General features: G+C 40.5%; 1 protein-coding gene across 1 annotated transcript in view; it reads left to right on the forward strand.

Annotated features, from left to right (window-relative positions):
* ctnna1 (catenin alpha 1) overlaps positions 1-9988 on the forward strand; it is a 100254-nt gene extending 90266 nt beyond the window's left edge. Inside the window, exons 17-18 of the mRNA XM_015377159.1 lie at positions 6862-6996; positions 8348-9988. Coding sequence (XP_015232645.1) covers positions 6862-6996; positions 8348-8638 — 426 coding nt within the window. The 3' untranslated portion in view covers positions 8639-9988. The remainder of the gene's footprint in view (positions 1-6861; positions 6997-8347) is intronic.
* The last annotated feature ends 2324 nt before the right edge of the window (positions 9989-12312 follow it).

Consider the following 12312-nt stretch of genomic DNA (forward strand, 5'->3'; position numbering starts at 1 on the left):
ATTATTGAAGATTTCCAGAGGACTTCACCATTGAAATTCACCAGAGCTATAGTGAAACTGACAATGCCCACGTCCAACCTCAGCAGCTATGGTGTGTTGTGAGAAGCCTTGTTCATTCAGCTCAGCTCTGCTGCCACGTTCAAAGCCTGAGAGCTTTTCTTATCTTTAATATCGGTTCCATTGGGATTTATTGACTGGAAGGACATGGAATGGCGACTGGGGAATGGGGTGGGCCTAGTGGTGGTAGGGCATTGCGCTTGGAATCCAGAGGTTCTGAGTTTCAGTCCCACTGACTGCCACTCTGGGTCCCTGAGCGAAGACTAACCCACACTGCTCCCCAGGCGCTACACAATGGCACCCCACTGCTCCCCCAGGGGATGGGTTAAATGCAGAGACTGAATTTCGTTGTTCTGTACTTGTAAGTTTAATGACAATAAAAAAGCTGGGGGGGAGGAATGCAATTTTTTTCCCCTGTGGTTTTAAACTCTTGATCAGCTCATGAACGACATTGAAAACTATTTTTAAAGCAGAGAACGGAATTATTTAAATTTTTATTTATAACATGAATTTAAACATTCGGGTACCTGGATCTCCTTACTACATTTAACTTGTTCCTGTTGAGCTTAGAAAGTGTTAAGCAAATATGTGAAAACACTTTGAGGGTTCAGCGCCCATGGCGCTCCCTGCCACGTTGCTGGCAGTGACACATTAGGATGCGGCCCTGTCACTAAATATTGGAAACTGGCATTTCCTTTGGGTGATGCGTTCGCAAAGGTCAGTGCTGGTTGGCGGCAGCTCAGGCGCTCTGTGTAATGGAATCCAGTGGAACTGCGTGGCATTTCCATTGACGAGACCTGACCGTCCTGTTCATCATTTATTTCAGAGACCGTCGCTTTATGCACAGCACTCCTCCTGTCTCTCTGGACCTTTGGATTAATTAAACATTTTAAGGTTGCGCATTTTATTTTAACTGTGTTGAAAGTAAAGCTTCAATTTAAGTAAATCCCTTTTAAGTAGGAAGTCATTGATGTATAACAGATAATAATTCACCGAATTTAAACATCGTTCTGCTAAATTCTGACCTGATTTCACCTTTTATTTTTTTTAGAAGCAAGCAGTGAGAGGACAACAACTACACAGAAATCATTGACATTTCAGCCTGCACTGCTGGCTCCTTTTTCTTTTTTTTTTTAAGGTGGTGACTCACCTTTTCTATTAGTTTGCCTTGAAAAGAATAATGTGCTGGAGTCTGTCCTCCACCTCTTTCTGCTTTCCCATCTCTTTCTACAACAGGCCACATAAACACACTCCATGTAAGGCCTAAAGGACTTTTTATTTCAGACTCGGGCAAAAGAATAGTGTTAAAGTTAATGTAATTGTTTAGCGCTTTGCAAAAGATGCAGAAATCTTACTTGTAATCTGAACCAGTTTACCTCTAGGTCATTGCTGATGTACGCCACAGGCGTAGCAGATTTCTGCAAATATGTTATTCTCTTTGAAGGAGTCTAGATACTAGAAGAAAAGTGACCACCACCCTAATAAGAAGCGTACGTTCCATCTGCTTCACAAAAACAATTTCCTTCTGCCCTCTCAGTCCAGCTTAAATATTCACGTGACAGTGGGAGCAACGTTCCAGAGTTTCCTGAGTGCCGAGGGAAGCCAGCAGCTGAACCGAGCATGAGCACAAGTGATGCTTTCACAGCGCCCTGCTCTCTGCCGTCTGAATACTTCCCCAAGCCTTCATTAGCATGGCTGCTGCATTCAGCCTCATCGCAGGTCTTTGCATTTGCATGTTCGCCTCTGCTCACGTACACTTTCCGTGCACTCGCCGTCTCACTCCGACTTAAATGCCCCTCCCAACTTTAGTTGAATCCTCTTGTTCTTTTTTCCCCCAGTCGGATTTCTCCCTTATTTACTCCTCCTCACTGTTTCCCCTCTGGCTGACTTCTTCCTTTTTTTTTGCTGATTTTTCTCTAGTTCTTTCTTGCTGTTTGCAGCCTTCTGTTTTCTCCAGTCCAGCGGCCACGTTTTGGCTCTTTCCTGTGAGACAATCATCCCCTCCAGCTCCATTTCCCCTCATCTCCTTTTGCATACTTTCCTGTAATAAGAAGGCTCTGTCTCACTTTTTAGCCTGCCCAGGTATTAATCACCACATGCTGATGGTGATCATTTTACACGTCCAGTGATCAATAATTTAACTCTTTCATGTTCTCTATGCTCTGATCTCTCGTTCGGTGAACGCGTGCTGTTCTGAGTACGTTGTAATTTTAATTATGGCTGCCTGGTTTTATATCTGGCAGTAAGTGGAGGACTCAACTCTCCCGCCAGCGGTACCGACATGCTCAGCAGGATTAGATGCGTCACAAGTGGAAGTTTGTTTGAAGTGTCCGAAAAACATGATTCCTTTTCCTCCCTTTAAATGTAAAAAAAAAAAAAATCAATAAATAAATATGTTGCTCTGTTTATAAGCCTGCAGGTGATTCTCACAATAAGAGCAACGTAAGGAAAAATACCAGAGTTTGATGGTTTTTGCATAAAGATTTGGAACAAATGTCCTGATTGCTCTTAACTGAAAGGGAGCAAATATTCATGCTGTTGTAAAAGAGTTCAGCGTATTAGACAGTCGAGATGTTATCCACCATGCTTGGTTTGGATACATGCCCTTAAGTAAACTGGAGACTAAATAACGGCACGTTTTATGTATTCAAGTGCTGATTGAGCAAATGTATTTTTCCTGCCTTTATGCGCTTAATAAAAGACAGATATTTTTTATTTTTTTTGTCAGAACTGCATTCTCCATGTACCTCTGTGCCAGAGGTCATCGATTAATGGACTGCGGTCCAGATCCGGATCCACCTGCTGACTAATCCGGACCCAACCTGATTTAAAACATTCATAAATTACCCAATGTTGTCTGACAACAGTGTCTAATTTCACTTGCACCGCTTCTCCTATTAATACGGTAAAGCCCTCCGGAGCGTCCGGCTCCAGGCTGCACGTGATCCAAATGAGCCAATGAGCTGTCAGTCTGGGTTGCTGCTGCTGCTACTTTTAGACACAGCAGGCAAACCTGTGGCAAGCCGGGCGATGGGAAAGAAGGAGAAAAAGACGAGAAAAAGAGAGCAGAGAAAGTGTGGACTGCTGGAAGAACTGCGGTGAACTGGTGAAAGAAAAGTGAAATGGTGCTCAAAGATGACCCTGCACATTTAGAGGATGTTTGGCTCAACCTGCTAACCTGACTCCGCCAGATGGATTTGCTCCACATATCCATCTGGAAACCTTCCGCTGAAGTAATTTTGGGAAGGGGGAAAATACTTGTTAGCTGATTGGCCTATGTTGGTGATAGACGGGCCAAATAAACCAATCAGATCAACGAAGCATATGACGTACTAACAGAGCGACGACGAAAACACAACCACAAGCCAATTGATAGATCAAACTCTTGCCGAAACCAGTCGGGAGAAGAGCAAAAACATCTTTTCCTCTGAGAAAAGCCTCCAGAGCAGTGTTTTGCTCTTCTTTCAGTGAAGAAATACTCTGTAATTCCAATAAAACTTGCTCGATAGCTACGCTAACGCTAGTTTCATCGGCTGAAGCCGCCATGGTTCTTTAGACTGAACTGTCGTGCTTCTCGTTGCGTCACACCTCAACCCGCCTCAAAGCCAACGCTGATTGGACGTTCGTTTGGTGAACGGCTCCAAATTTTCTTTAACGGAGAGTCTCCAGACTGATTAGCGAGTGAAACCTTGAAAGCTCGCGAGATCAGGATGGTCTCACGAGGCTATCAACCTGCTGCTGTGAAGCAGGATTTTCCACCATGAACAGAATCAAACATAAATCTGAATCCAGGCTCAAAATGAGCACCTTGATATGTGCTTGAGAATGGCTTAGTCTCCGTTCAAACCCAGGTTTAAAGCCTTGCAGTGCAACCTAAAGCCCACTGCGAACATTAGACAGAAAAAGAAACAAACAGAAAACAGTCAGTTCAGGTTTTTCATAAAATATGTGAATCAGGAAATTGATTATATACCAAACGGAACAATTCTTGTTTTTTCTAGATTTTAAAATGGAAAAATTCATTGTATAACATGGGTGAATAAAACATAATTCTATTTCAGTGTTAAATACTATTTAAAGTAACAGTTTATAATTAAAAATGTCTCCAGACCTTTACTGGTTGTTGATTTTCTTTATACTGACCCGGCTGATTTTTAATTGATTACCCCTGGTCTATACCGTTTAGCGCTCCATGCATGCTTCTAACCATCATGTTCTTGTTTAGTTGTGAAAAGGTAAAAAAGAAAAGGATATATGTAGTTAAAAGAAGAGCTGCTTTGCCTTTATCCTCTCCAAGCATTTGGATCCTTCTGAAGGAGCTTTGCTCCTAAAAATACTGCCGTTTGAGTCTAAATGTTTCTTTTGGCCTGCTCTCTCACGTTGTCAGCCATGATCTTTTGAGCAATATGTAGTGTGTTTAGTCGTTGATTCGAAGAGCTGGCAGGCTGTGATCTGTACCAAAGTCAGTTTGTTGATCATTACTGATAAACCATTTGTGACTCAGGTCATTCTGATCTGATTTAAAGCGTCAGGGCCCCCATCAAAGTGTTTACATCCTTCACTTGATGAGCAGCTAAGAAGAGTACTGTGGCCTAATTACTGTGCTGGCAGGGGGCTTGTTTAGCTAACCAGGAAAGGGATTGGAAACGGCGGAGCCCAAGTCTAATTACGATGAGATAAAATGATTCAAAGAGATTGCCAGTGCTAAATGAGATGCATTTATGAGGTTCTTCACATGCTGCCACTTTAAAGTAGATTTTATGATAATGTGTTTCTTGAAGTTGATGGGGAGGGTTCTGACTGTAATTTAGTGACAGCGCTCTATCTAGGTGTCATTTGACAATCTGTCTTCTCTGAAAACTCAAATTAGAGGCTTTTTAAACTTTGGTACTTAGGAGGAGTCAAAATGTAGCCAGAAATTTCCATTTTAGTTACAAGTTCCTTTCCCCCGCTCATAATCCTCCTGTTGATCACCAGACAAAACATTTTTAAAATCATAGTCAGGCACAGCTTGGTCCTGTGTGATGGCCCTCTGTTACTCAAAGGTTTCATTTGAATCTGGGATCCGGAGTTTATGTCAAAACATCTCATCAACCAGGAGCTGCAATTTGCCATAACTGGAGCTATAATCTCACAATTAACTGTTTATTTAGCTCCAAACAATCAAATAAAAATTGACCTTACAAGGTACTTTGCCAAACCCTGTTTCCCCTTAACCTGACTTTGCTCCGCATATCCATCTGGAAACCTTCCGTCGAAGTAATTTTGGGAAGGAGCGAAAATACTGGTTAGCTGATTGGCCTATGTTGGTGATAGACGGGCCAAATAAACCAATCAGATCCACAAAGCATATGACGTACTAACAGAGCGACGACGAAGACGAGCCAATTGATAGATCAAACTCTTGCCGAAACCAGTCGGGAGAAGAGCAAAAACATCTTTTCCTCTGAGAAAAGCCTCCAGAGCAGTGTTTTGCTCTTCTTTCAGTGAAGAAATACTCTGTAATTCCGATAAAACTTGCTCGATAGCCACGCTAACGCTAGTTTCATCGGCTGAAGCCACCATGTTCTCTAGACTGAACTGTCGCGCTTCTCGTTGCGTCACACCTCAACCCGCCTCAAAGCCAACGCTGATTGGACGTTCGTTTGGTGAACGGCTCCAAATTTTCTTTAATGGAGAGTCTCCAGACTGATTTGCGAGTGAAACCTTGAAAGCTCGCGAGATCAGGATGGTCTCACGAGGCTAGTTTCCCCTTTGATTTCTCAGTGCCGCATCAGCAGAGAGAGGCACATTAGCATTAGCCTGTTTTGGTTAACCATCCAAATGCCTTTAATAGAGTCTTGGTAAATGTTTATTGGAGACTTTGTGGCTGCATGTACAATGTCAGATATTTATTTACCAACAAAACCAGAAAAGCTATGCGTGTTAGAACGTTAAGTCAACTTTCAAAACCTTTTTCATTTGTGATGGAGCAGAAACTCCTGTAGAGGCGAACTTGATTACCGTCATAGAAACAACACAACAAACCACACAGATGTAGAAGATCTAATGTTTATAACAGGATGGACTGCCTTTAGGTTGAATATTAAACCGGCATTCAGCACATTACAAAACTACAGAAGGTCCTTTTTATATTAAATTTTTTTTTCTTTTCAGTAGAGATTATTTATTTTCACCCAAACTCTTAACATTGCAAGTTGCAAGTTAAGTGAAAAAACATAATTGAGAAAAGTAGAGGAAATAATTTGGTTTCTTGTCAATAAGGCCCTTTTCCCACATATTTAAGCATCAACTTAAAAAAATCCAAGTTTATGGGAAATCAGGATTATTTCTTTCTCCAATACTTATTTCATACCATAAAAAAAAAAAAATTGCATTTCGTCCCTCAGCCATTTGGCTTTAAAGTTCACCCATTGCTTTTCCTGTCTACTGTAACAGACCGTTATGATCCCCCCTCCCCCACCAGCAGCTGATTGACAGCTTTTTGCCCAGTCGTTTAATTTGCATTGCGTGTTAAGTGATCACAATGCGACCTTGTGAAGACAAAGACAGCAGGTTGTGGGCGTTTGTTTGTCATTGTGACTCTGAGCTTGTTCATAGCGGGGGTGTCTACCTGTCACACTGCTACTATCTTATCCTGATAAAGAGAAATGAATGAAGAAACACAAATATGCAGATTATTGTCTCTGTGACAAAAGCAGCTGAAACCATCTTTACCAGCAGAACATGCATGAATTCACTGATGTGTAAACATGCTTTTACACACTTCTAACCGTATGTATTTTTTTTTTGTCTCTCCCATAGTGTCCCGACTCTTCCTGTAAGCAGGATCTGCTGGCCTACCTGCAGCGCATTGCCTTGTACTGCCACCAGCTCAACATCTGCAGCAAAGTCAAGGCTGAGGTTCAGAACCTGGGAGGAGAGCTGGTTGTCTCTGGGGTAAGCACAACTTCTTATCTAAAACAAACCTCTATTTAGTTGTTTGCTAAAGAAAAACTTGAAATAGGTTAACAACTTTTAATGAATACAGATGACAGTTGCATAGTTTGAAAAGTGATGAAATGTTGCAGCTTTTTCCATAAGAGAACCGTCAGTATTTTTCTAAGGCTTCATGGTTGAACCCTTTTTTTTTTCCTTCCACTTCTACTGGAATATAAATAAATTGAATGCAATGTTTACTGAAGTTTAATTTGTTGCCCAAATCCATGAGAAAAGCTGAACTTGATGACACTGGCTGCTGGGTGTCAGAGCTGATTTACTCTGAGCGGTAATACGCAGTTTTGAATGAATCAGGAAATGGAATAAATGTCTCCAACGTGTCTGTTCGTGTTCAGCAAATGTTTGCTAACCTTTCCACCTTGTAACTCAGCAGCATCTGAAGCCAGCGCTCGCACGCCTTGAAGCGATAATTAACCACTTACTCCCCAGTTTAAAATGATTACATAGCTGTACCCGAGTGAGTAGGAAATTAGGATTTTTGCCCTTTTTCCTGAAGGAACAGGGACAAGACTATTTTTCCGGCTTTTTAAGCGTCGCTTGTGTCTCTGGAGCTGCTAAGCGAGCAGATTAAATTAGTTTGACCTTTTTACATATTCTGAAACTCGCCAGATAAGGATCCTCCACTGCATGTGTGAGGTTAAGTTTTTGGCCCAAAACCAGAAGACTTGAAAGATGCTTTTTATGAAGTGAACTTTGGTCAATTATTGATGGACTTTTTTAAGGAAATGTAAGAAATCCAACCCAGAAAAAAAAAAAAAATTAAGATTTTCTATGTTATTTTATTAATTTAATATTTTAATTTTTTTCTCAAATGTTTCCCATTTTTAAATTGAATTTTATTCTTTTCGTATTGTATTTTTTACAAATCATAACACTCCCTCTGTGCGCAAACTTACCAATAAAAATGTGATAAAATGTGTTTTTGCAGACCGATAGCAACGAGTGTTTGTTTGGAAAGTCCGCCCGTGATTCGTAAATGCATTCTGAAAAGCATCCAGTTCAAAAACCTCAGTCTGAAAGAGACATTTGGAAAAAAAAAAAAAGAATTTCAAAAATAAAATCTGCTTAAATTTTTTTATTTGAGAAAATTATTTGACACTTTAAAAAATAAAAATAAAAAAAAAGCAAAACATGAAATAAGAAATAAGCAAATGTCCATTTCCAAAATGACGTCTTTTTTTTTGCAACAACAGCAGATAAAACGTCCCTCTATATATTTTATTTCACATGAATTCAAACGGTGCAAAAAACAATTCCTTGATGCCGAATTCTCTCCTCTCTCTGTGTTTAGTTGGACAGCGCCATGTCCCTCATCCAGGCAGCTAAGAACCTGATGAACGCCGTGGTGTCCACTGTCAAAGCCTCCTACGTCGCCTCCACCAAGTACCAAAAGAACAAAAACATGGAGGCCCTCAACATGCCAGCGGTCTCCTGGAGAATGAAAGCTCCCGAGAAGAAGCCGCTGGTGAAGAGAGAGAAGCAGGATGACGGGCAGACCAACCGAGTCAAGAGATCCTCTCACAAGAAGCACGTCAACCCTGTGCAGGCTCTGAGCGAGTTCAAAGCCATGGATAGCATCTAGAACCCCCCCTCCCCTCCCCAGGAGGACAAGCGTTTGTAACCCAAGAGTTTAGATAGATGGAGCCTTTTATTGAGTCAACTTGAACAGCTGTCATTTGGTTGTTCAGCTTCTCCGGTCGACCCGTTTTATTCCTCCACTGCCTATTATTCAGATGTGCTTTAATCTGCTGCATTAACTGTGTCTTTGGTAGAAAGTGCAGTTAGAGATGAAACAAACTGGACAGGATATTGTTTTTTTTTTTGTGTGTTTTTTTTCATGTAACTGAGAAGAAAGTGGATACAGGGAGTAATTCAAGGTGTTTATGACCATGTTTTCTGTTTTTCAAACCCATTTTTAAGTAAAAGTATTCTGTTTTTGACAGACTGCAAATATCAACTATGCAAAATGTGCTTTTTATTTTAAGTAATAACTGTTAATCTGGAGTTATTAGTGAGATATTTCTTTCATAATTCACTATCTTTAGTCAAACTAACTCTTTGAATATGAGAATATTGTTCTGAAGCCACTTTATGACTTTAAACTCATCAGTTTTGTCTCACTGCATTAACATTTGAGCGGTTTAATTTTGTCTATAAATCTGTCGTTCCTCCCGTTTTAACCATGACTGCTACATGTAGCTGAAACCTCTCATCCGGTCACTCTAGTACCTTTTCTTAAAGATTTCCAAATTCCTTTCAGTCGTGAGGAGCCCAGAGGACGACAGAAAGGGCCGATTGTGCGTCAGTACTTTGTGAAACTTTCGTTTACTTCAGTAAGACCAAACCTCTCCACATTCTGAATGCGTTCAATATAAGGGGATCAATTTTTTCAGTGTAGGGCTTGCCTTTAAACTTTGTATTTCTTGTCCTTGAACACTAAGATTTAATAGCAGAATCTTTATAAAACCTTTTTTTTTTCTCAAAAGATAGAGCTTTAAAAAAACAAAAAAAAAAACGCTTTTTTTTTTTATTTGTGATCGATGTTTTTGTTGTATTTTTTATTTTTTTTCCAGCTAAAGCTGTGGGATGGAGCTGTAAGGTTTGCAGGGTCATGCAGGTCTCTGCTTTAAAGCAATACGCTGGTCCACAGCAAACACTTTGAGATCCTGCTGCTGGTCTCCTTCAGACGAGCCTTTACTTTGCTGATAACACCTGAACTCCAGCAGGAGTGATGCGAGGTTATTGGACAGGTTTTCTTTCAAAAGGAAATGTCAGTGGATTGTTTCCCCAGCTTTTGCTCTGTTCGGTTCAAACCCCGAATGAAATAAAACTTTGCTGTGGATTTTTTATTTTTGAGAACTGAATTAATAGTTAATGCTTATATTATTGTGCCTGACATAAATGTATATCGTAAATAAACAAACTCAATCCATTTCTCTGCTTTGCGTTCTTCTCTACTGCAGTCTCATCTCCTCTCCCCTTAAGCCTCTGTATCATGCAGCGCCTTGCTATTTTCTAGACTTTATGATCCGTCTTACAATGTTATCATTTGGAAATTAAAAAGCTTTAAGTAACTTTCCACCACTTTTAGCTCTGTTTCATAACCAATTGTACATGCATATCTCCCTTTAGTCTGTCACTAACCTGGGGGCAGTCTACAGTTTGCTGTTTCAACATACGATTAGGTTACTCTGGTACTGAGGTTCATTTTCTCACATAAATTAGCCCCTTTAACGTTAAATGGCTCTTTATCAGAATCAGAATTCTTTGTCATTGCTCCACAGGGGTGCAACGAAATTTCTCAAAAGAAAAAAACAGTACAAGCAATTACTGCAAATTTAAAAGAAAAATAAATGCGAAAAAGTTTAAAAAGGGATACTGCGGGCTCTCCTGAGGTAGCGGGTACAGGTTATTGCACGTGAGGTAGCATATTACATTTAGTGTTACTGTCATTATTGATAGTTACAGTTGTTACAGTGTACGTGAGGCGTTCAGGGCAACAACAGCTCTAGGAAAGAAGCTGTTTCTCAGTCTGGTTGTTTTTGTCCTTATTGCCCTGAAACGTCTCCCAGATTGGAGCAGTTCAAAAAGATGGTGACCGGGGTGTGAGGAGTCCCTGATGATGCTGCGGGTGGAGTAAATCTCCTCCAAGGAGGGGAGAGGGCGGTGTTGATGACCCGTTGGAGCTGCTTCTTCTCTGCTGCTTGCAGCTGGAGAACCACAGCGAGATGCCGCAGCTCAGCACCGACTCCACCGTGCAGCGATAGGTCCGCAGCAGCTCTGGTCGTAGTTTGTTCTTCCTGAGAGTCCTCAGGAAGTGCAGTCTCTGCTGCGCCTTCTTCAGGATCGCCGTGAAGTTGGAAGTCCACGCCGGGTCCTCGCTGATGTGGGTGCCCAAGAACCTGAACACTGGCACCATCTCCACCCTGTCCCCTTTATCTCGGAAGGTTTTGCTGGAAGTCTGACTTCTGCGACGTAAGATACAGAAGAAAATCAGTAAATGCAGCAAAGGGGGAGAAGAGAGGACCTCTTCATACTGTGTTTTTTTTTTTTAGGGTTCTTTAAATTTCCGTCAGGCATTTTAGGATTCAAGAATTCAAATCAAGGAAACATTTTTGTCCCCTTTTGATGTCTTCTGAACATTTGTGTCATTGGTGATCTTCCCCAACATTCTGCAGATCACAATATGATCATTAGACAATATTTACACACGACTTAGACAGGCTTTATTGTCATTTTGAACCCACAGCGTGTATACTAAATGAAATTTCCTTCAGTACAGCTCTCAAGGCATTTCCATTTCTAAAGTGCAGCAATAATAATGTAAAAAGACTGGTATGTGATTTAGTTTCCAAAATAAATTGGTGCTTTTGTAATTATATTTTTGGAGACAAAATATTGATTTTTGTAAACTAGTATTAGTAAAAGTAGTATTACAAGGAATAAATGCTGGAGATAAGGAATGTCTAATTTACAAAAAAGTATGACAAACTTTTAACGCCATTTGCATTTATAGAGAGGCACTTTTACTTTGAAAAGCCTCCAGTGTATATTCATACTGGGGTGTTTGGAAAGGTTTAGACATTGGGTTGGGGGTCACAGATGAAAATAAATTTATAGAGCTCATAAATGACTTTTAGAACCTCTAATATCTTAGACAATAACTAAAACCGCCATGAGACAACATTATGGGACATAAAATTGAGAAAATGGTAACATAAGCTAAAACGAGGACCAAACAGCTAAATGAGTCATTACTCACTGCAGATTTGTATGGAGTGAACAACCAGTGTGGAGAGCTATGTGTAAGCGTTTGACCTCACAGCAAAGGAAGCAGAGCATGAGTAACACTAGAGAAGGTTCTGTTTTAGTGACTCTTGTTTAATATGGAGCTCACCAAAGACCTGGATTCCATTAATCTAGGTTATAGTCACATTTTACAGGCAGACAGCAGAAAAAAAAAATCCCCGCAAACTACATAGCAATACGAAATGAGTATCAATTGTAACACAAGGTTCATTTAAGTATATATATAGCGCCAATTCACAACACATCAACTCATGGCACTTTAGAAAGACAATTAAGTCAGATCATACATTCAAGATTGGTCCTCTAAGGGGTGATGCTGAGAAACTAGTCCATGCATTTGTTACTTCAAGGCTGGACTATTGTAATTCTTAACTATCAGGAAGTCCACAAACTGCATTTAAAAGCCTTCAGCAGATCCAAAATGCTGCAGCCACAGTTCTGATGAAA

The sequence above is a fragment of the Cyprinodon variegatus genome, unplaced genomic scaffold (genome assembly GCF_000732505.1).
Source record: "Cyprinodon variegatus isolate N-32 unplaced genomic scaffold, C_variegatus-1.0 Scaffold8, whole genome shotgun sequence".
Classification (NCBI taxonomy): Eukaryota; Metazoa; Chordata; class Actinopteri; order Cyprinodontiformes; family Cyprinodontidae; genus Cyprinodon; species Cyprinodon variegatus.